At 38.1% G+C, this 25,503-nt stretch overlaps 1 protein-coding gene across 1 annotated transcript; it reads right to left on the reverse strand.

Moving 5' to 3' along the window:
- Positions 1 to 1,072: 1,072 nt before the first annotated feature.
- Positions 1,073 to 25,119, reverse strand: LOC138701597 (protein GVQW3-like). Its single transcript, XM_069828644.1, has 2 exons — positions 23,689 to 25,119; positions 1,073 to 1,917 (listed from the first exon to the last, which is right to left on the reverse strand). Exons 1-2 carry the CDS (start codon positions 24,749 to 24,751, stop codon positions 1,886 to 1,888), a joined length of 1,095 nt encoding a protein of 364 aa, XP_069684745.1. The 5' UTR covers positions 24,752 to 25,119; the 3' UTR covers positions 1,073 to 1,885.
- Between the last annotated feature and the right edge of the window lie 384 nt (positions 25,120 to 25,503).

The raw sequence follows: 25,503 nt of genomic DNA on the forward strand, positions 1-25,503 counted from the left end.
TTTTTGTGTAAGTTTAGTGTAGGGGATGGGTGAGGATAATGATGAGAGGGGCAAAGGAAGTGGCGAGAATGAGTGGGGTTCCATATGCCTGATGAAGTTATCTGATATTCATCCATAGGCGTGAGGGGAAAAACCACGAAAAAGCATCACCCAGGCAACTCATATTGGAATTAAAACGTAAATATAATATAATACTGTCCTGAAAAAAAAATAAAAAAGATTACTTACAAATGGCTTTTAAGGAAACCGCAGGTTTATTGCCGCCCTCATATAAGCCTGCCATCGGTCCCTATTCTGTGCAAGATTAATCCAGTCTCTATCATCATTGCCTTCATTAACATGTTACAGCAGAGTTTATATTAAAAATACTAAAGCAAAATAGTACTTCGTTCTTCTATGGGTATGTACACTTCGAAACATGCAGGAAGGTGACTTCTCCAAAAGGGCAAGTTTTCAGAAAATTGATTTCTAGATGCATATCTTATTTCACAACTTTTGTATTACAACATACCAATAGACAATGGTAATGCCTGCCTTTCTGAATTACAAGCAATGAATTTTATTTGCATTAAGTACAAATACAAATCAGTTTTAACCTTCTCCTGAAAACTTGTTGTTTTGGAGAAGTCACCTTCTTGCATGTGCACATTCATTTAGAATAAGTGTTAACTTTAACTCTGCTGCCACATTTATTTGGTTTTTTCTAAGTTTGGATACAGAAAAGAGCAGAAAATGCCTGCTCTCAAGCTAACTTGTGGGAAACTGCATTTTTAAGGCTCATTCTGAGAGTTCTTTATGTTCCACATAAACTTTCAGCCAAAAATCAAGACGCTGACATTCACTTGAACATTTTTCTAATCAGTGTTACATGATAACTGAACAAGCTGATCTTTCTCCTTTTCAATGAGATTGTGACTCTCCATGCTGATAAGGAAATTTGAATTCACATTGTTAGAATTAGGAACTGGAAAATAATTTGAGTTCATCTTCATCTGTATTATGATGACATTTAAACCAAGATCCATTGTAGACAAAGGCTGCCAACAACAATCGAACTAATCTTACAACTTTGTTTGAAAACTTTGCTTAATCCCCATATATCTTACTTCCTCCTTAAGAACTGTTTATTGATTCCTAAATGTAACTACTTTTTGTGGATTACCCCTATATGGTTCCATCTTTCATCTATCAAGCTGACAATATGATACGTGATTACTTAGAAATTTTACTTAATATTTCTCTAAATGATGGCAGTTGGATTCAAGCTTCTCTCCCTATTAAATTTGGTGGGTTAGGTATTAGAAAATTGAGTGATAATTATACACCCATATTCTTAGCTTCTGCACACGGGGTTTTTGACTGAATCAAATATATTTTTCCCTCTTACAGTGATTTGTGCAGGTGGCTTTGGTTTGATGGAGTGAGGTTTCCAATAACTCTGATCCTCTATCTTTTCCAGCAGTTCAAAAACATTGGGATGAAATACTGATCTCTCTTGTTACTGATCTTTTTCTTCAGATACAGATCGTGCTTGTTTTTTGGCTCTCCAACAAAATGTTTCAGGATCTTGGCTTCATGCAATTCCTTCCCCTAACATCAGTATCCTTATGGATTCCGGATCCTTTAAAGTTTCTGTGACAATATTGTAGATTCTTATGGTCACCATGCCTTAAGTTTTATCATGACTAAAGGCCGTCTCTCTCGTCATTCATCGCTTAATATTATTAAAAGAGCATTAACATTCTCAGCGGTTCCATCCATCTTAGAACCTTCTGGGATCAGCCATTGAGACAGCAACAGACCCAATGGTCTGACTCTAGTCCCCTTGGCGTGTAGGTAAATCCTTAATTTGGGATTCCACATATGTGGATACACTGGCCCCTTCTCATCTGTCTTCAACCTCTAAGATACCAGAATCTGCAACAGGAAGTGCCACTCTCAGAAAACACCATAAATATAAACACCTTACAGATAATTATATTTTATCCCTTTTGTGGTTGAAATGTTTGGATCATGGTATAGTGAAGCCAAAGCTCTTATCTCCACCATAGGCAGAAGTTTAGTGCAATTTTTTGGGGACCCTCAAAGCAGTCAATATCTACGTCAGTGCATTGGTATCGCCATTCAGCGCCATAATGCAACAGGTATTCTTGCATCCTTCCCTGAGTCCTCTTATTACATGAAATTTTCTTTCTTTAATTAATATATATCAATACACCATATTGTTTTTTATTATAGTTTGATTCTATATACAGCGTTTATGTTCATGCACATGATCTTTAATATTTATTATATCTTGTTGAATCAACAATTTAATGTTAAGTTGTATTATAATATTATATAACTAGCCGTATCCGTGTGCTCCGCTGCACCTGTTAGAGATAAATATAAAGTAATTACATAATTAAAATAGGACGTTAGAGCCAGGGAACATTCGTGTTTGTTAGAAGGATAAATATTTTAATATGTTACTTAATTGAAATTGTATTTAAATAATTAAATTGCGATCATTTTGGTCCAGAGAGCACTCATTTGGTGCAATGACAATTCCTTTAACATGTTTCTTATTTGTTATTACACGCAATAGTTTAATGAAGATTGACATATCACTTAGTTTTAATGTGTAAACTTTATATTACTTGCTATATGGTTCCATTGAATTATGGTAATAAGTTCATTTTAACCCTTGTTTTCTACGTCTTCAGTAAATGGCGCTTGGCCCACTATGGTTCTGTAACCTTCAAATAACTTAAATAGTGATACAGCATAAACAGTGATAAGTAATTATATTTCTTTCTTTCGAAAATGTAAGAATTCACGATCTCCTATGTACCATTGCCATGGAATGAATAAATGTGGTTTTTCTTCCTACTCAAAAATTTTATATTTTGCACAAGGGAATTACTACAGGAACAACAACGCTACAATCTGAGGCGGCGGTGAAAACGTATTGTATTGTTATTTTAAAAGTATCAGACCTACCAAATTTTGCATAGAATAAAACTTATCGGAAATCATTTTTAAAGAAACTTTTGTTATGTAACATTTTTCACAAAAAAGCAATAAAAAGCGAGATATTTCGATTTAATTCAGGTCCCGTTAAATGAAGTATTTTGAATGCCATATAGCCTAAAATCTAAATTACAACGAACTTAATTTATATTTCAATTTTCATCGAAATCCGTTCAGCCATTATCATGTGAAAAGGTAACAAACATCCAGACAGACACACATACAAACAAAAATGTCAAAACTATTTTCGGTCTCAGGATGATACATGTTAATACCAATTATTTTTGGAAAAGCGAAAATTACCAGAAAATTTTCGGCTACATATTTATTATTAGTATATATATTATATTATATTATATTACATTATATAAAAAGTGTGATGATAACGGATGTACTCCGATAAGAAAGTTTTTAATTTGTTGTGGGGGCTCTTGAATCTCAGAAGCAACAACTTTTACAACAGCGTAATGTAATCTGCTTGGCTCATTACCCAATTTTTTTTTTTGCATTTCATTATTGCATATATAGTCTATTTTATGTATTTTAACACGATTCGATTGAGCATAGTTAAAATTTGAATTATAAAATAATGGATTGCTAAGCTAACGTACTATTACTGCATACTAAATCAATACACTCTCGTTGTTCGTTAATTCTCTGAGATTAAAATGAGTGTGTACATAAATACTGGGTGTTCAGTTCAAAGTGTGTCATGGCTCGCTGTGTGCCGTCACGTGGCTAGTTGATGAGCCTAGAGAATTCAATCTTCCTACACTTCCGCAGAGGTGTATTACTTATCTGCCAGAGAAGTCGCCTAGCAAGTACAGCTTTCATTCAGAAGAGTACTTTACGATACGTACGGCAGAGTCGTGCAGAATGGCCCACAGCTCAGCACTGCGAGTCTAATGCACTAGCAGCCCAGCCCACCCAAGACCAACGCTGCTTGACGTGGCCGCTTCCTAGCCCAGTGCACTGGGCTTCCAAGCGCAGTCCTGCAGACTAGCCCACAGCTCAGCACTGCTAGTCCTAATGCATCAGCAGCCCAGCCCACCCAAGACCAACACTGCTTCACGTGTCCGCTTACTATAGCCCATCACTCTGCGGCGTAGCCAGCCGCACTGCTCAGCCTGCACCAGTTGATTGCATTCTACTCCTTTCCTGCTTGCGCGCATTGGTTGTGTTTTGGCTTGGCATGTTGCATGAACAAACAATTATCAGCATACCGGACACATTACAAAATTAAATTATTATCCATTGCTGTCGAACAGAGATTTAAAAACTGTCTCTATGGTGCTTTTTTAAATTTCCAACCGACTCTGTTGTTTTAACTCTCTAGCAGCGATTTTCTCCTTTACTACTACTTCTCTAGAGAGACTTTTTTAAATGTATGCTTTCACAGCCGGTGTCTGTGATGAAGGTTTTCCGGGCTGCTATTACACTATCAAAGTTCTTTGATAAAGATATTTTATTATATATCTCTGTGTGTGTGTGTGTGTGTGTGTGTGTGTGTGTGTGTGTGTGTGTGTGTGTGTGTGTGTGTGTGTGTGTGTGTGTGTGTGTGTGTGTGTGTGTGTGTGTGTGTGTGTGTGTGTGTGTGTGTGTGTGTGTGTGTGTGTGTGTGTGTGTGTGTGTGTGTGTGTGTGTGTGTGTGTGTGTGTGTGTGTGTGTGTGTGTGTGTGTGTGTGTGTGTGTGTGTGTGTGTGTGTGTGTGTGTGTGTGTGTGTGTGTGTGTGTGTGTGTGTGTGTGTGTGTGTGTGTGTGTGTGTGTGTGTGTGTGTGTGTGTGTGTGTGTGTGTGTGTGTGTGTGTGTGTGTGTGTGTGTGTGTGTGTGTGTGTGTGTGTGTGTGTGTGTGTGTGTGTGTGTGTGTGTGTGTGTGTGTGTGTGTGTGTGTGTGTGTGTGTGTGTGTGTGTGTGTGTGTGTGTGTGTGTGTGTGTGTGTGTGTGTGTGTGTGTGTGTGTGTGTGTGTGTGTGTGTGTGTGTGTGTGTGTGTGTGTGTGTGTGTGTGTGTGTGTGTGTGTGTGTGTGTGTGTGTGTGTGTGTGTGTGTGTGTGTGTGTGTGTGTGTGTGTGTGTGTGTGTGTGTGTGTGTGTGTGTGTGTGTGTGTGTGTGTGTGTGTGTGTGTGTGTGTGTGTGTGTGTGTGTGTGTGTGTGTGTGTGTGTGTGTGTGTGTGTGTGTGTGTGTGTGTGTGTGTGTGTGTGTGTGTGTGTGTGTGTGTGTGTGTGTGTGTGTGTGTGTGTGTGTGTGTGTGTGTGTGTGTGTGTGTGTGTGTGTGTGTGTGTGTGTGTGTGTGTGTGTGTGTGTGTGTGTGTGTGTGTGTGTGTGTGTGTGTGTGTGTGTGTGTGTGTGTGTGTGTGTGTGTGTGTGTGTGTGTGTGTGTGTGTGTGTGTGTGTGTGTGTGTGTGTGTGTGTGTGTGTGTGTGTGTGTGTGTGTGTGTGTGTGTGTGTGTGTGTGTGTGTGTGTGTGTGTGTGTGTGTGTGTGTGTGTGTGTGTGTGTGTGTGTGTGTGTGTGTGTGTGTGTGTGTGTGTGTGTGTGTGTGTGTGTGTGTGTGTGTGTGTGTGTGTGTGTGTGTGTGTGTGTGTGTGTGTGTGTGTGTGTGTGTGTGTGTGTGTGTGTGTGTGTGTGTGTGTGTGTGTGTGTGTGTGTGTGTGTGTGTGTGTGTGTGTGTGTGTGTGTGTGTGTGTGTGTGTGTGTGTGTGTGTGTGTGTGTGTGTGTGTGTGTGTGTGTGTGTGTGTGTGTGTGTGTGTGTGTGTGTGTGTGTGTGTGTGTGTGTGTGTGTGTGTGTGTGTGTGTGTGTGTGTGTGTGTGTGTGTGTGTGTGTGTGTGTGTGTGTGTGTGTGTGTGTGTGTGTGTGTGTGTGTGTGTGTGTGTGTGTGTGTGTGTGTGTGTGTGTGTGTGTGTGTGTGTGTGTGTGTGTGTGTGTGTGTGTGTGTGTGTGTGTGTGTGTGTGTGTGTGTGTGTGTGTGTGTGTGTGTGTGTGTGTGTGTGTGTGTGTGTGTGTGTGTGTGTGTGTGTGTGTGTGTGTGTGTGTGTGTGTGTGTGTGTGTGTGTGTGTGTGTGTGTGTGTGTGTGTGTGTGTGTGTGTGTGTGTGTGTGTGTGTGTGTGTGTGTGTGTGTGTGTGTGTGTGTGTGTGTGTGTGTGTGTGTGTGTGTGTGTGTGTGTGTGTGTGTGTGTGTGTGTGTGTGTGTGTGTGTGTGTGTGTGTGTGTGTGTGTGTGTGTGTGTGTGTGTGTGTGTGTGTGTGTGTGTGTGTGTGTGTGTGTGTGTGTGTGTGTGTGTGTGTGTGTGTGTGTGTGTGTGTGTGTGTGTGTGTGTGTGTGTGTGTGTGTGTGTGTGTGTGTGTGTGTGTGTGTGTGTGTGTGTGTGTGTGTGTGTGTGTGTGTGTGTGTGTGTGTGTGTGTGTGTGTGTGTGTGTGTGTGTGTGTGTGTGTGTGTGTGTGTGTGTGTGTGTGTGTGTGTGTGTGTGTGTGTGTGTGTGTGTGTGTGTGTGTGTGTGTGTGTGTGTGTGTGTGTGTGTGTGTGTGTGTGTGTGTGTGTGTGTGTGTGTGTGTGTGTGTGTGTGTGTGTGTGTGTGTAATGGGTTTTCTTTTATAAAAGTTTCTTTGATAAAAGATCTTTTATAAATTGTTAGTGCAGCTTGTTATCTTTGATAAAAGATTTCTATACCTTGAAATAAATATGGCGAAACGCAAATATAACTGGACTGTTGCTACCACAAAAATTCTGATATCGGAGTATGAAGGAAATAAAATGTTGTAACTAAATAATTTGTATAGCATAATATTAATATTCTATCATAATATTTTGTAATAATTTGTATAACTTTTCAAGTCCTCGCATAGTAGCTGTTTCAATAAGTTCTGATGTATATATCTCTTATCACGTTTTGCAATCCATGGTTTCAGCCCTGATCACATATTTGTATTGTGATCAGGAGTTTAACTCACAGGCGTTTCTTTTTCAATAACATGCATATTGTAATAATTGAACTAATTGTAGCTAAACAAGCATAATACTGTTCTTCATCCCAGCCCAGGTCGACGGCATTTAAGTGTGTTTAAATGCGACAGGCTCATGTCAGTAGATTTACTGGCATGTAAAAGAACTCCTGCGGGACAAAACTCCGGTGTACCGGCGACGTTGATATACACTTGCGAATGTCGTAAAATAAACCATAATTTAAATTTTTAAACTTAACGCGTAAATATTAGTATCAACAAATCCTCCGAACACGTAATCAGTAATCACTGTTGTGGCACAAGTGTTGGGAGAGCTTTTGTTCCTAAATTCTTTTATAAAAGATTGTATGTAGTGTAATATACAACAAATCCTATCCTTTATCAAAGATCGTAGACAAAATATTGTATCATATTCTTTGTCAAAGAACTTTGATAGTGTAATAGTAGCCTCACAGAGATAATATTTTCTTTGCATGTAGGCCTACCATAATTGGACTCATCTTGAAAAACAGAAATCAAAAACGAAAACGTTTGAAACACTAGTTGACCGTTGATTGAACCGCACAAGCCCACGCAAACTAAATTCATAAGTAACTGATAGAAGCGGAAACTTGAGCTCGAGCCATCATACAAGCCCACTGCACAAAACCGCTCCTCAAGCAGTACACTGGATGACGTTTGGCACATGGCCAGTGGATCAGAGGCCCACTAAATACCTTTGTGTTGTATTTTCTATCATCTTTACCGATTCACGTCTATTGTAATATTCACTGAAAATGTGGTAACGGGAGTTGTATAAAACTTTTAACACTATTTATGCTCTTCAATAATGATGTGAAAAATAACTTCTATTCTCAGAAAAAGTAAAAAATGTAAAAAAAATCGACATTTTGCGACATTTTACTTATGCTGAATACCTTATAGTTCCCCGCATATTGAGCAACAAACAAAATTGACTGTAGCCTATTTCCAGTACTGTCGATCACAGGCTTAAAAACAGTCCAAATGGCACTTTTTAATTTACATCTGGCTCTGCTGTTTTGAACTCTCCGGCAACGAGTTTCTCTTTTACTTCTTTTTTTCTAGAGAGACTGTCTTTTCTTTTTGATGCACCACTACTTGAACTCATTATAAAAACAACAAATAAAAAGCTAAACAAGAATGTTTTAAATAGTAATTTGGTGTTGATTGAACAGCGTACATAAGAACAAGCCCGCTTGAACGCAAATGAGTGACTGATTACAGACGAGACTTGGGTTCGATGCTTTGATACCAGTCTACGGCACATATATGTTACACGTGGTGCAGGATGGGCTTGTTTCGTTCGAGGCTGTGAAGCCAGTGCATCTAGTAACGAGGCAGCCCGCGGGCTGGAGTCTGGCATAAGCATACCGGACAACACACAAAAATTAAATTATTTTCCACTGCTGTCAAACACAGATTTAAAAACTGACCCAGTGGTACTTTTTAATTTCCGTCCTGCTCAGTTGTTTTAAACTTTCTAGTACGATTTTCTCCTTCACTACTTTTCTCTAGAGAGACTGTATTTTCTCTGTGATGCACTATTATTTGGGCTCATCTTGAAAAACAAAAATCACAATCTAAAACAAAAACGTTTGAAACAGTAGATGATCGTTGATCGAACCGCATAGAATAGAATAGAATAGAATAGAATGTCTTATTTTCGCTGGCAGAGTTAAGGCCTTTAGGCCTTCTCTTCCACTCAACCAGCCTTAATCAATACATATTTAAATTACGAATATTTACAGTACACTTAAAAGATTCTCCAGAAATATTCTTCAATTAAATTTTAATGACTAGTAATGTTTATTTGAATTTAGATAAACATATAACCCCTTCAAACCTGAATTTATATTTTAAAAAATTGAAAAAAAAAAAAAAGGTCATAATCATTCTGGGCATCCAAAATTCCCAAATCAAATCTTCACAGAAAATCAAAATTTGGGGACAATTTTGACCCCTGGGGCCCCAAATTTTTAAATTTTATTTTTAATTCAGGTATAGAAATGTTTCAAAAATAATATTCTTCATTTATATCACATTGAATTTTTCAAAATATTTAAAAGTATGGAAGACATTCCAAAAAAGAAAAAAAAACAATGTACACTATAATGTACACCAGGCCTGAAGGGGATAAGATAAAGTAATAACTTAATTTATGAGCTAATTTAATTCAATCAATTATAATTAAGTTGAGATAGCTAGTAAAATGATGAGAGTTAATTTAATATGAGTTTACTAGAACTATGTTACAGGGAGAAAAAGTATAAATCTAAAATATATTTATATAATGAGAATATTAATGTAATGAAATTTTACCATTAGAGATTTTGTATTCTATTGAGAGAAATTAATGATAATAATGAGATTAGACAGATGTTAGTTTCATTATAAGTAACAAATATTAAATTAATCTGTTAAGAAGTTACGTAATTTTGACCTAAATGAAGTTATTGTCCAACAACCCCTTACATCACTTGGAAGCGAGATCCAATTTCTAGCAACTGTAACTGTATAGGATGAAGAATATAAACACGTCTTGTGGTAAGGTATAATGAATAAAGTGTTATGATGAGACCTGGTACTTAGCTGATAATATACGGATAAATTTTGATGTTAATGTAATGTTTATTTAACGACGTTTGCAACTGCAGAGGTTATATCAGCGTCGCCAGATGTGCCGGAATTTTTTCCCGCAGGAGTTCTTTTACATGCCAGTAAATCTACTAACATGAGCCTTCGCATTTAAGCACACTTAAATGCCATCGACCTGGCCCAGGATCGAACCCGCAACCTTGGGCATAGAAGGCCAGCGCTATACCAACTCGTCAACCATGTCGAGGATAAATTTTGAAAACAAGAAGTCAAATAGATTGGGGTAGCTGTGCGCAGAATTTGAAATAAGAGAATGCAGGGCTCGTCGATCGCTTAGCCTTAGCCAAGACAAAGTTTGGAAAGACGGGAAAACATGATCATACTTACGAATATTGCAAATATAACGGACGCACGCATTATGCACACGTTGTAGCCTGCTGCTCAAATTTGCATGTAGGTTACTTAATATAATATCGCAGTAGTCGAAGTGTGGCATCACGAGTGTTTGTGCAAGGATTAATTTTAATTTATCAGGAAGAAAGTGCTTCAGTCGCTTTAATGAGTGAATAATAGAAAATATTTTTTGGAAGTGTGATTCACTTGTATATTCCATTCCAGGTGACAATCCATATAAATGCCAAGGTTCTTCACAGTCGAGCTGTATGGAATACTAGTATTATTTACAATTATCAGTGGCAAATTTTGTTTCACACACTTTGATCTTTGATGTTATATTAAGATAGCCTGCGATTTACTTGCATTTAAATTAAGTCTATGCGTTTTTGACCATATGGATATTGAATTCAAGTCATCATTAACTTCAGTTATAGCGTCATTTGTGTAGTTAGGTCGAGTATGCAGATAGATTTGTATGTCGTAGGCATAAATATGCATAGGCAAGCAGAAGCCCACGAAAGCTCAATTAATAAGCTGATAATAGAGGAGACTCGGATTCGATGCCTTCATATCAGCCCACAGCACAGAACCGATTCGAAAGCAGCCCGCAAGGCCAGTGCAGTGACGTCACGAGTTTGTTCCGTGCGACACTGTGGAGTCCAGTGCGCTAGAGTGCAAAACCAGCCCATGGGGTAGACTGATGTACAGGACTCTACTTCATATCAGCCCACCGCACATTACCGATTCGCAAAGCAGCCCGCCCGGTCAGTGCGGTGTCGTCACGAGTTTGTTCCGTGCGACACTGTGGAGCCCAGTGTTGTAGAATGGGGAAGCAGCCCATGGACTGGGCCGCTGTGCAGGTCTCTGACGTACGGTAATGCCGGTAGTGGCAGGAATGTGAACTGTTTCGAAACATGTACTGAGGTGAGTTTTTTCTTACTGTTGGGATATGGGGAGAGGGTTAAGACGATTACTTACGTATTTGTTGACATTAACTTCGACAGTCAACATGGACACGGATCATTTGATTTGTATTGTGGAATGTTGCCGTACGCAACCAATGATAACAAATACCCTGCGTACAACTTGGCCGCGCAAAACACAGTTTGAAAGAGGTTGTGGTAGCACACAGACCGTACCGACCACCATCTGTTGCTACGACGTTCAAGTTATACTGTACACGTTCTCAAGTTCAGATTGAACGCCTTGATTAATAGGCAACTTCTCTGACACAAAAGCTGAAACTCGTTTCAAATCGCAGACTCATCAACAGTAATGTCATGACACACTTCGAAATGAACACCTAGTATTATTTTAAGAAATACAGAAAACGAATGTACAAAAAAGCCTATCAAATTTTCTGTGCCTAGGAAGCTATTTTAATCTTATCTGTCCTCGATTTACTAAGAAGTTACTGTAATAACATTATAGCAGTATGTCCATCTAGAGAAACTACACTTTCCAATGGTGAAATAATAATTAATTATACAAATCAGTTAATTTAGCTTCCGATATTACTTCATACAAACACAGAAACATTGTCTGTAGGCTAAGTTTAATAGCTTTCGATTGTTGCTGTCCAAGGCCCCTTTTTCGATTGTTGTTGTCCAAGGCCCCTTATAGACGAAGTCATTTGTTATTTCATTGCACCGTTCTTAGATGGGTTATTTGAATTTTAAAACTCATTTATCTCATTAAATTTTGTAAAGAATAAAACTTATCGGAAATCATTTTTAAAGAAACTTTTGTTATGTAACATTTTTCACAAAAATCAATAATAAGCGAGATATTTCGATTTATTTAATTCAGGCCCCCTTATAACCCCCCTTTTAAATAAAGTATTTTGAATGCCATATAGCCTAAAATCTAAGTTACAACGAACTTAATTTATATTCCAATTTTCATATAAATCTGTTCAGCCATTATCACGTGAAAAGGTAACAAACATACAGACAGACATACAAACAAAAATTTCAAAAATGCGATTTTCGGTTTCAGGGTGGTTAATTATATATGTTAGGACCAATTATTTTTAGAAAATCGAAAATTACCAGAAAAATTTCGGCTACAGATTTATTATTAGTATAGATGTAAAAAAAAAAATTAAAATACATCATATGATGTAGGATGGATAGAACAGAGAAAAATTCTCTCCGACACTGGGACCTGAACCTGGGTTTTCAGCTCTACGTGCTGACGCTTTATCCACTAAGCCACACCGGATTCCAGCTCCGATGCCGGATCAAATCCCCTCAGTTTAAGTTCTACCTGTCAGTTTTCCCTTTGGTGGCCTACCCTCATGTACTGTGTCACAGAATATGTGACAGTGGCACTATGTCCAGAGGTGCACTTATTACGAGTGATTAAGTGGCCAGGATTCAACGGGATGAGTGCTGTCTTGAATCACTAAGTCATTACTCACGCATATCATATTATGATGTACCGAAGTACTTATGATATTTCTGTGCAGGAATTCTGCGTTATCATATGATGAAGGATGGACAGAACAGAGAAAAATTCTCTCATATGGTAATGCAGAATTACTGCACAGAAATATCATGTACTTCGGTACATCATAATAATAAAATATATCAGTTAAAAATATAATACCGGTAGTAATTTTAAAAAATCTATAAGTTGTGCCAACAGTGGCCAATGGACTTCCAACATCAATATCACATAAAAAATAAAAATCCTGAAGGAAGAAAAAAATTTCTCTATCCAGAATATTTGCAGACCTCCAGAATGAGTTCCAGGGGTCCATGCACCCCACTTTGACAACCAGTAGTCTGCAGGATAAAAATGAAGCATGCGACCAAATAATGGTCTATGTTATATTTTTCTGATGTTCAGTTTATACTGGAATAGAGGTCTCTGGTTCTATTTCTATCATTTACCGTATTAGGTTTAAAGATGACCTCACCAGGTGCCAGCACATCATATTCTGCTAGCTGAAAGATGAAAACATTCGTTGGGATAAAAATCTATGTTACAGTTTGACACTAAAGCACGTGAACATTAGCCATGTAGGCTATCTATCTTCAAAGATGCACTGTGCATTGTAGAGAATATGGAGTCTTTAGACACAAATGTCGACTTCCTTGGGAGTAGCAATAATGTAGCATAAAGGTAGCCACTCACTTACAGGAATGGGTTCCTTCGGATTTTTATTTCATTTTTTTATTTTATTTTATTGGGCTATTTTACGATGCTGTATCAACATCTCAGGTTATTTAGCATCTGAATGAAATGAAGGTGATAATGCCAGTGAACTGAGTCCGGGGTCCAGCACCGAAAGTTACCCAGCATTTGCTCGTATTGGGTTGAGGGAAAACCCCGGAAAAAACCTCAACCAGGTAACTTGCCCCGACTGGAATTCGAATCCGGGCCACCTGGTTTCGCGGCCAGACGTGCTGACTGTTACTCCACAGGTGTGGATTCGGATTTTTATTCTTCACGTTATTTTAAATGGAGCATCACCCACTGTGCCATATCGCCTCTGTCCACATGACCGGATTCCATCCAGAATTCTGGCCAGACAATTCTAAACTGATTTCCTTAAGGACCAAGACGAAATAAAGAATGTCACGAAAATTATATCAATTGCCAAGCGTCCAATCATGGTAATATTGAAGGTATAAATTGAATGAATGATGTGAAGCGTATTATGTTAGTTCAACAGTATGAAGAGCTTTACAATTTATTCAATTAGAATTATAGCCATAGATGAATAATCATCCATGATTAGGCTATGCTAAAAGAATATACGGGATGAGATTGGGAAAATATTGAATCAACCAGGTATGTTCTTCATAGTTTATTTAAGTTACAGGGCTATTCATTTTATTTCTAGGTTTAGTTCAGAACGCTACATTAAAATAATGCACTCTAGCAGTACATTAGAACACTATTCGATGATGAATTCGGAAATGCAGACAAGTGAAGGATACTATAATAAAATTATGTTAAGTGAGCACCTACCTTAAACAGAAGTACGGGTATTATTTCAGTTCTTGCTTGATCAGGACAGGGGCAAGATTTTTAGGAAGACATAGGGTGTATCGTGTGGCATATTCCATATTTCTCCTGAAATAATCTATTTTCCGTACCATAAACTGAGGTAAACTTGACCATAAAAAATTTTAACAATGATATCAGATGCACTAAATATATTTTTGTAGTTCATTATTTTATATTATGAGGGTATGCTGAAAAGTAATGCCTCCTATTTTTTTTTGTCGCTATGAATACAGTTCAGGCAAGGGTAAACGTGACCAAGGATGAGAATAGTGACTTGCTTCCAGACTCTCATTCAATCTTGAACAGATGGAAAAATCTATTTTGGGCAACTACTAAATAGACCAAATAGGCCAAATAGAAATGATCAGGACGAAAATTAAATACAAACTGCTGAGCCATTTATACCCAAACCCACACTTCCTGAAGTCGAAATTGCTATAGAAAAGCTAAAAAAGTACAAGTCTTCAGGTATCGATCAAATTCCAGCAAAATTAATACAAGAGCATGGAAGCGCATCATCTGGAAAAATTTATAAGCTTGACCTTGCTATTTGGGAAAAGGAAATTGTACCAGAACAATGGAAGGAGTCCATAATTGTACCTATTTTTAAGGAGGGGGATAAGACTAACTGTGGTAACTTTCGAGGAATATCACTTTTGTTGAAGTCGTACAAAATTTTGTCCAATATTCTTTTGAGAAGATTAACTCCATATCTAGATGAAATTATTTGGGATCATCAGTATGATTTTAAGCGTAATAGATCAACTACTGATCAGATTTTTTGTATCCGACAGATATTGGAGAAAAACTGGGAGTATAAGGGTACTATCTCACTGAGAACACTAAAAAAGAATTTAACACATTATTAGCAACCTTCAATTTAATACATACAGTCAATTTTCCAACTAGAATACAAAAAGAATTGATAATATAATTATAAGGAAAGATAGATTAGATAGTTACCGGACAGTTCCCATTATAAATTAAGAAGAAACGATAGCATTCCTGCATCAAAACACCCGAATAAATTTAGGTTAAGGGTCATAAATGAAGAATCTTTAAAATACTTCGAAGCTAAACTAAAAAATGAAACATGGGAATCAGTATATGATAATGGTGATATGAATAGTAAATTCAATGTGTTTCATAATACATTCTTAAATATCTTTGAATCCAGTTTTCCTGTAAAGTACAAAAATTCTCAAACATCTAAAAACAATTGGATTACACAAGGCATAAAAATCTCTTGTAAAACTAAGAGGTCTCTCTATATTCAAAGTAGAAATAGTAATGACCCCAGATTAATAGCTCACTTTAAAAAGTACTCTAAAATATTACATAAAGTAATCTTAAAAGCCAAAGAACTTTACTATAACGGAATTATTCTAAACTCGAATAATAAAATCAAAACAACTTGGAACATAATAAAAAAAGAAAGTGGAAAGTGTAGAAGTAAAGAACAAAGTTACACTCTTGTAACAGATAATAGAAAAACATCAGATGCAACAGAAGTTGCGAACATATTCAACAATCATTTTCTCTCAATAACTGATAACCTAAACATCCCACAGAATAATAATAATAATAATAATAATAATAATAATAATAATAATAATAATAATGCCATCGATTGTTTGAAAATATCTATTCCTGTAACTTTCCCAAATATTCAAATTTTTCCAACAAATTCACGAGAAATAATTACAATTCTAAAGCAATTAAAGTCTAAAAATTCCTCGGGATATGACGAAATTACTAGTAAAATATTAAAAGCCAGTTCACAAATAATAGCCAAGCCCCTGTCTTATTTATGTAAATTTTCAATGTTTAATGGTGTATTTCCAGAGCGACTGAAATATTCAGTTGTTATTCCTTTATTCAAGAGAGGGGACAGAACCTCGCCCGAAAACTACAGGCCCATATCCCTTCTACCAGTCTTCTCAAAGGTCTTCGAAAAAGTTATATATAAGAGAGTATATCATCATCTTGATAGATACAACATTCTCATTCCGGAACAATTTGGATTCAGAAAGAATAAATCAACTGAGCAAGCGACGTTTAATTTAACTGATAAAATTCTGGAAGCTATTAATAAAAAATTACAAATAGGAGGGATATTCTGTGATCTCTCCAAAGCTTTTGATTGTATTAACCATAAAATTCTACTACAAAAATTAGAATACTATGGTATTAAAGGCATAGCATATCAGTGGTTTGAGTCATATCTCCTAAACAGAAAACAAAAAGTGGAAATCAACGCATTTAATAACTCCTTTAAATCTACTTCAACATGGGGAAATGTTCATACAGGGGTCCCACAAGGATCTATATTAGGGCCTCTTCTTTTTCTAATTTTTATAAATGACCTTGAGCCCATAATAAAAAGAATAGGTTATCCTACACTATTTGCAGATGACACAAGTATCATAATTACAGACAAGAACTTTGCCACATTCAAATATAAAACAGAAACAATTCTCCTTAAAATTTATGACTGGTTCACAACCAATAAACTAGCATTAAATATTAATAAAACTAACATAATTCAATTTAAAGCTGCTTCAAATTTAATCTCTGAAACATTGGACACAACTATCAACAATATACCTCTACTAGAAACATCAACAACCAAATTCCTTGGTTTGCATATTAATAATACAATAAATTGGAAAAATCATATCAAAGAAATAACCCAAACTTAGCTCAGCATGCTTCGCAATTAGGTCGTTACAACAATTTCTAAACAGCAGTATCTTAAAGACAATATATTTTGCCTATTTTCATTCCATTATGTCCTACGGAATAATATTTTGGGGAAATTCTGCAGATAGTAAAAATATATTCTTATTACAAAAAAGAGCCGTTAGAATAATAGTTGGAGCAAAGGCTAGAGAATCATGTAGATTATTTTAAAAAAAATTAGAGAATCTAACCTTAACAAATCAATACATATACTCCACAATAAATTTTCTCTTACGTAATAAAGAAAATTTTCCAACTAACTCAGCCATACATAGTATAAATACCCGCAGAAGGAATGATTTTCATACGCCATCGTCAAATTTATCATGCTTTGAAAGGGGAGTACGTTACATGGCGATAAAAATGTTCAATAGTCTTCCTGAAGACATTAAGAATCATAGCCAAAACCCTGCATTATTTAAGGTAAAACTAAAAAATTACTTAATATGTCACACTTTCTATTCTGTAGATGAATTCTTGACATTTCACAGTACTGTGTAAATATTATAATACTATTAAATGGTAAACATATTATTGTATAAAATATTATTGTTATTAAGGTATTAATTCTGTACATATTTCATATTTGCATTTTATATGTATTGCATTTTATTGTTAAACGTAAGAATTGGACATGTTCTTTATTCTATGCTATAAAGCAAATGTAAGAATATTATGGAACGAATAAATCTATCTATCTATCTATCTATCTATCTATCTATCTATCTATCTATCTATCTATCTATCTATCTATCAATCAATCAATCAATCAATCAATCAATCAATCAATCTATCTATCTATCTATCTATCTATCTATCTATCTATCTATCTATCTATCTATCAATCCATCCATCCATCCATCCATCCATCCATCCATCCATCCATCTATCTATCCATCTATCTATCCATCTATCTCTCTATCTATCTATCTATCTATCTATCTATCTATCTATCTATCTATCTATCTATCTATCTATCTATCTATCTATCTATCTATCTATCTATCTATCTATCCATCTATCCATCCATCCATCCATCCATCCATCCATCCATCCATCCATCCATCCATCCATCCATCCATCCATCTACAGTACATCAGTCATTCATAGGTTTAAAAAAGGCATATGACTCATTCAGAGAGAAGTTTTATATAATATTCTTATTGAATTTGGTATTCCCAAGAAACTAGTTCGATTAATTGAAATGTGCCTCAATGAAACGTACAGAAGAGTCCGTATAGGCCAGTTTCTATCTGATGCTTTTCCACTTCACTGTGGGCTAAAGCAAGGAGATGCACTATCACCTTGACTTTTTAACTTCGCTCTAGGATATGTCATTAGGAAAGTTCAGGATAACAGAGAGGATTTGGAATTGAACAGGTTACATCAGCTGCTTGTGTATGTGGATGACGTGAATAAGTTAGGGAAAACAAGGAAATTTTACTTGAAGCAAGTAATGCAATAGGTTTGGAAATAAATCCCGAAAAGACAAAGTATATGATTATGTCTCGTGACCAGGATATTATACAAAATAGAAATATAAAAATTGGAGATTTATTCTTTGAAGACGTGGAAAAATTCAAGTATCTTGGAGCAACAGTAACAAATATAAACGCGGGAGGAAATTAAACGCAGAATAATATGGGAAATGCCTGTCATTATTTGGTTCAGAAGCTTTTGTCATCTAGGCTGCTATCAAAAAATCTGAAAGTTGGAATTTATAAAACAGTTATATTATCAGTTGTTCTGTTTGGTTGTGAAACACTTTGAGAATAGGGTTGTTAGGAAAATATTTGGAGCTAAGAGGGATGAAGTTACAGGAACATGGAGAAAGTTACACAACGCTGAAATACACGCATTGAACATCATCAATCACCATCTCTATTCATCTTTATAATATTCAGTGTATATTATTTATTTTAAATAAATTTGTATCATTTTGATAGCTACCACATGTTGTCACAGAATATTATTTTTTTTAAATTTCATTATGTATTTTTCTAACATTAATTTACATTTTCTTTTTGTGCATTTGAATTGATTAGGATGCCGATATGTTAAATCCAAGATTTGGATGGCTATCATTTCGATATACTGCTTACCTGACATGATTAGGAACATTAAATCCAGACGTTTGAGATGGGCAGGGCATGTAGCATGTATGGGGAATCCAGAAATGCATATATAGAGTGTTAGTTGGAAGGCCGGAGGGAAAGACCTTTGGAGAGGCCAAGATGTAGATGGGAGGATAATATTAAAATGGATTTGAAGGAGGTGGGATATGATGATAGAGATTTGATTAATCTTGCTCAGATAGGGACCAATGACAGGCTTATGTGAGAGCAGCAATGAATCTCTAGGTTCCTTAAAAGCCATAAGTAAGTAAGTGAATACAGTTAAAAATATTAGAAAAATATTAGTGATAGAACATTGTATTCAGTGAACTTCTGTTTTCAGTGACGCAAGTTTCGTATCTCTGCTAGTAGAGAGCTCTGAGTTATAGCCTGAAACATGGTGGTGTGTACCAGCACTATGTCGTTGTGTCTGAAGCAGCGTGCTGTAATCGAGTTTTTAACAGCAGAAAATGTGCCCCCAATAGACATTCATTGGAGATTGAAGGATGTTTATCGTGATCAATGTGTCAACATCAGTACTTTGCGATGTTGGTCTGCTTGTGCTCGTAATGAACCTAATGCAACTCTCAACTTGTGTGACAAAAGACGAAGTGGAAGACCACGTACTAAGTACCAAGGAAAATACGAGGCGTGTTCTTAAAGTAAGTTCCGTTTTCAATTATAGCTGTTGCATCGCTGCAATAATTATTTTGTGCATGCGTGTTTTCTTCTTCAGTCCCCAGACAAGCTGTGCATGCACTTTCAGAGCTTCAGTCCGTGTGTGTGGTTAGTTGTGATCAGTTGAAATGTTTAAAGTGATCGAGCACCCCGCCGACTGTGAGATGCGGTCTGTTACCCGTTTCTTGAATGCGAGAAACATCAAACCAGCTGACATTCATCGTCAACTTTGTGAGGTGTATGGTGATGATGCCATTAGTGATGGAATGGTCAGGAGATGGAAGTTCAACGAGGGCCGCGTCTCTGTGCATGACGAGCAGCATACTGGTCGGCCATCTTTGATCAATGACGATTTGGTGCATGCTGTCGATAAAAAAAATTCATGAGGACAGGAGGTTCACAATTTCTTCGCTTTCCTTGACTTTTCCACAAATGTTGCGGAGTGTTCTCTACAAAACTGAGACAGATCAATTACGATATCGAAAATTGTGCTCACAATGAGTATCCAAGATGCTCACCGAGGAACACAAAACCAAACGAGCTTCCAGTGCATTGAGCTTTCTCACACATTATAGTGAGCAAGGCAATGAGTTTCTTGACCATATAACATGACAGGTGACGAGACTTGGGTGTCTCACATGACACCTGAATTGAAGCAGCAGTCCATGGAATGGAGGCACACTGCTTCGCCGAGGAAAAAGAAATTCAAACAAACCATGTCAACACACAAGATCATGTGCACTGTTTTTTTTGGGACAGAAAAGGAGTCCTACTCATCGAATTCTTGCCTCGGGTTGAAACCATTAATAGAGGAACCTATTGTCAGGCCTTGAAGAAGCTCCGTCGCACAATTCAGAACAAGAGACATGGGATGCTGACCGATGGAGATGTGTTGCTTCATGACAACGCTCGGCCACACACAGCTCGTGACACCCAAAATCTCATCTCGAAATTTGGCTGGGAACAAATTGGCCATCCCCCCTACAGCCCGGATTTGGCTCCGAGTGACTTTCATCTCTTCCTGCACCTCAAGAAGTTCCACGGTGGTCAACGTTTTGATGGCGACGATGAAGTGAAAACAGCAGTGCGGGAGTGGTTCGCATCACAGGCGGGCGAATTCTACAATGAGGGGATAGAAAGACTTGTGTCACTACTCGACAAATGCCTCAGTAATGGTGGAGATTATGTTGGGAAGTAATTGAAGTGTGGGGGATACAATGCAACAAAAATGGTTTGTAAATATTGTGGCAACAATGCTAGAAACTTCTCGTTGTCTCGGGATTCGAGCGCGCGTCCGGCAGAAGGGAGGGCGCGCGGGGAGAAAGGAGGCGCAGGGGAGAGAGGGAAGCTGCGAAACGCTGCCCGCAAGTCGGCGTGCCCTGGGCGCGGCGAAGGGGAAGGAGGACTGGCCGGCGCGGATTGGAGAGGACGGATGTAAGGGGAACGTCTGGATTCCGAGTGGGGAGGCCCAGAAAGTTCGCAAGCAACGTGGACCGATTATTGTAACGAGATTGTTCTCGAAATCGAAGGAACGAGAAAGTGTGATTTAGCAATAAATAGAAGAGCGGAGCGGCACAGCGATTTCAGTTCAGTTTAGTTCGGACAGTGAGCCAGGTTTGTGAAGCAGCCGTGAGCGAGCAAGGAAGCCAGCCTTCGAGACCGGAGTTCGACTTGAGTGGGTCCGCAACTGTGGCAGCGACCAGGCGAGTGCGGCCTATCCGGAAGCCTTGGGTTCGACAGGCGAGTGAACTTGAGTAACTGTAGCAGCGCCCAGGCGGAAGCAACGCGTGCAGGAGTCTTGGGTTCGTCGAGCAGTGAGCTGAGTAACTGTGGCAGCATCCTGGCGAAAGCAACGCGTCCGAGAGTCTTTGGTTCGGTGTGCAGTGAACTTTATCTGAAAGTCTTGAGTTCGAAGTTCAGTGGACTGTCTCTGGAAGTCTTGGGTTCGATATACTGTGAACTTGAGTGAATGAGCTAGAAGAACTAGCCGAGGCAAACGAACTGTGAACTGAGAACTGACAGTTTTGTTTTGTAAATAGTGTTTTGTGAACATTAGTTGAGATTAGGAGTACATTGTTGTTCTCAATAATCCAAGTGAATTCTCATTGTCGTCTGTGGAGCACAATAACGAATACTGTGTTGCTATGTAGAGTGAAATACCCATTGTTGACGGGAGTGTTTAAATTCAGAAATAGAAAGCCATTATTGTTGTGACAATAAAAGTAACATTATTGTTTCAATTAAAAGTCACAATATCTTCCCGTTTACTTACTACACCCTTTTGGAACTTACTTTAAGAACACGCCTCGTAGAATAGAAGTTAGCCTAATGCCCAACAGACCCCTCCGCTCTGCTCGTAACGTCATATCCTGTCAAGGCTGGGCCTTTAACATGCCTCGTACTATGGAAAGCAATGCACCGAAGGTATTTATGACACTCATAAAAAGACCATTGTGATTCCAAACAATTTTTCAATTATTGTGGGCTCTTTAGACATTGTTAAAACACTTATTTCTTTACGAGGATATGAAAATAATACAGAATGACTCTCCAAGGAGAATATTACACTATTGTGTTCACATTACATAGTTGACGATTTTATTAATTTTCATCGTTGTTAGGGCTAGTTGTAGACGATTTACTTTTCTGCTTTTTTGTCGGCGTGTATTGAGAACTTTCAGCATGATCGAGTTCTGGAGTATCATTCAATAACGAATGGATCTGTAGGTCTAGTAGAGATCTTTTCGTTCAGTATATAGCAAATGTTTGTGCTACGTTTTTGAACTTGTTTAATGTAGTCCCATGCTGCTCCTCAAAACACTTTTCAAATTTGTAAACCACATGAAGCCAGTCAAGAGGAGCACGAATATTTCTCCGTGAAACACATTGTAACCAAGCGGATTTCTTACTTTCACAGTTTTTTTCCTCACTAATTCACTATAGAAGAGTTTGTTTGCAGTATACACGCACATAGATACTTCTTCAATCAGTACGAAAGATAACCGGCTAACATTTCAATCGATTCACTTTTTTCATAATTATTTACTTTAAGACTTCGATGTGATTGCCATTGTTGGGGTTAACAATGGCAATCACATCGAAGTCTTATGTTTTTAATCTTCTAATACTGTTGCCTAACTCTTTTTCCAGTTTCCGAAATAGATCCAGTGTGTAATAAATGATTCCGCATTAGTTTCAGCGCGTGCGATATATGACACAAACCTCAGATTCTACACCCAGATATCACATCATTTGAAATATATGTCTGACTTACATTAATTCCTAAGTCTTTCCGTAGTTTCTGATTTTGAGGACCCATGTCACTGACGAAAGCACGTACTTTACCACAGGCTTGTACAGAGATTATTATTTTTTTATGATAATGAAGACGTGATAGTACAATCAAACATATAGCCTAATTCATTGACTGCTTCCATTTCCCCGTCAAACTACGAACAAGTATGACCTGCCCATAATTTTATTGTATGGCCCATAGAAACAGAGCCTGGCGGACACTCAGTTGTCGAAAGACGTTTACATGAAGTACCGGTACCTGCACTGGGTAAGGGGTAATATTCCTTACATATTCTGAAAGTCTTTTCAAAATTGAATGAAGTATCACAACTATAGGTTGTACTGAAATATCGTTACTGTCCCAAAATTTAACATGAGCCACGAATTGTGATTTTACGTTGGCATTTTGAAAAGAGTTGCTCATATTTAACAAGAAATTATTTAGATTTTGAAAGTTATTTCTCAAGTTCTGAAATTTTTTGTTCCAATAATTGAGGAATTTCTAAATATCTATTTCATTAAAAGTGGGGGAGCCCGGGCCCTCTGGTCGCCGTTTATCAAGATATCCACCGCGAAGTGTAGCTCTCAATTGTCGCATGCGCTCTGATTTTTAGTGGTAAACGGCATGCATGCGTTGAATGCGTTTCGTGCACTATTGACTGAATGCTTAAAATTGAAAGAAAAGTTGAACCGTGTAGATGCACCATGAATGCGAAAAGTTGAACCGTATACATGGACCAATAGGATTGGATAGGATCGTGGTTCGGGATTTACCCATCTCCGTCCGCTTTGCCAAAATACGAGGCCTGTCTAAAAAGTATCCGACCTTTAGCCAGAAAAAATATTTCAAATACCTGACGGGGTTGTGACCATAATCCCCTTCAAAGTAGGCCCCTTGTGCTTAGCCCACCGATCCTTCCACTGCCGGAAACACCTCTGGAAGTCTTCTTTTGGAATGGTGTTCAGCTCCGTCGTCGCGTTCCGCATTATCTCTTCTCTACTCTCAAAACGGGATCCTTTCAGTGGTGTCTTCAATTTTGGAAACAACCAGAAGTCGCAAGGAGCCATTTCTGGAGAGTAGGGAGGTTGGCGAACGGTTGTAATTCCATGTTTGGCCAAGAAAGTGTGGATCAATTGGGATGAATGTGCGGGGGCGTTGTCGTGATGCAAGTGCCAGTTGTTCCCCGTCCACATGTCTGGTCTTTCGCGCCGAACTGAATCACGGAGTCGCCGGAGAACATCGTGATAGTACTCCTTTGTCACCGTTTGTCCTTCCGATGCGTATTCGTGATGCACAATTCCACGGACATCAAAGAAAACAGTCAGCATCACCTTGATTTTGCTTCGCACCTGCCGCACTTTCTTCGGTCTTGGAGACTCGGGATGCTTCCATTGCGACGACTGTCTTTTTGTTTCTGGGTCGTACCCGTACACCCATGACTCATCTCCAGTTATTACGGTGTTCAGAAACCCAGGATCAGTGTTGGCGGTGTCCAGAAGGTCCTGTGCAACGTCACGACGGAGGTCTTTTTGTTCCGGGGACAACAACTTGGGCACGAATTTCGCAGCCACTCGGTTCATGTTCAAATCATCACGCAAAATTGCATGTGCCGAATCTTTACTCACTCCAACCTCTTCGGCAATCTCCCGCACGGTCAAACGACGATCTGCCATCACCAAATTTCGCACCCTCTCAACAACAGTTGCACTCCGAGCAGTTTGGGGCCTGCCACAACGCTGCTCACTCTCCGCTGATGTGCGGCCATCTTTGAATTGGTTGAACCACTCTTTAATTTGTGTTACACCCATCGCATCTTCCCCAAACACCTGTTGAATCTTACGAATTGTTTGACTTTGAGAATCACCAAGCTTTTGACAAAATTTGATGCAGTATCTTTGCTCAATTCGTTCAGTCATCTTGCGAGAAAACTAAATCCGACGAACACTTAGAACAGCACCTTACTTGGCGACCACCAGCCAGTGACTGGCACAAGCGAATGTGGTGAAAAAATTCAAGCATGTGCATTACGGTTCCTCCTTCCACCGTGCACATTGGCGCCGCCTTAGAATCACTACTTCGCGCGGGAAAATTTAAGGTCGGATACTTTTTAGACAGACCTCGTATTCTCTTCAATTTGGCGCCCCTGGTCACAATAGTTCGTTCGTAGCTGCAGTTGGTGCTTTATCTGTACGAGAAGTGATGGAAAGTTTATTTAGTATTGCGTAAAGTTTTGATAGTATGATATTATCGTTAATATTGAATGTTTGCGATAATTTTGTGGAAAATTCGATAATTTTTAGATTACAATTCCATAATTTCTGTTGGAAAATTGGCTACGCTGGTTCTGCTGCTGTAGTATGTGTTGAACAGTGTTGCCAAATTTAGCGACAAGTCGCTAAATCTAGGGAATTTTGAATCAGTCTCGGCGACAAATTTTGTAAAATACGATTAGCGACGTTTCTGCTGATTTTTATATTCTTCCAGATTTTTCTTTATTTTAAGTTAAGTATTCACCTGAAGTCATGCACTTCTTAGTTTTAGAAGAACCATGGATGACTGAGTACCGGTAGTATAATGATTCATACGTGAAAACCTGATCTCATATATTATTTGTGATCAGGGGTGAATGATGCTGATTCAATGAGTCTCACGGGTTTGGCCTCTCAAT

The sequence above is a fragment of the Periplaneta americana genome, chromosome 6 (genome assembly GCF_040183065.1).
Source record: "Periplaneta americana isolate PAMFEO1 chromosome 6, P.americana_PAMFEO1_priV1, whole genome shotgun sequence".
In the NCBI taxonomy this organism is placed as follows: domain Eukaryota; kingdom Metazoa; phylum Arthropoda; class Insecta; order Blattodea; family Blattidae; genus Periplaneta; species Periplaneta americana.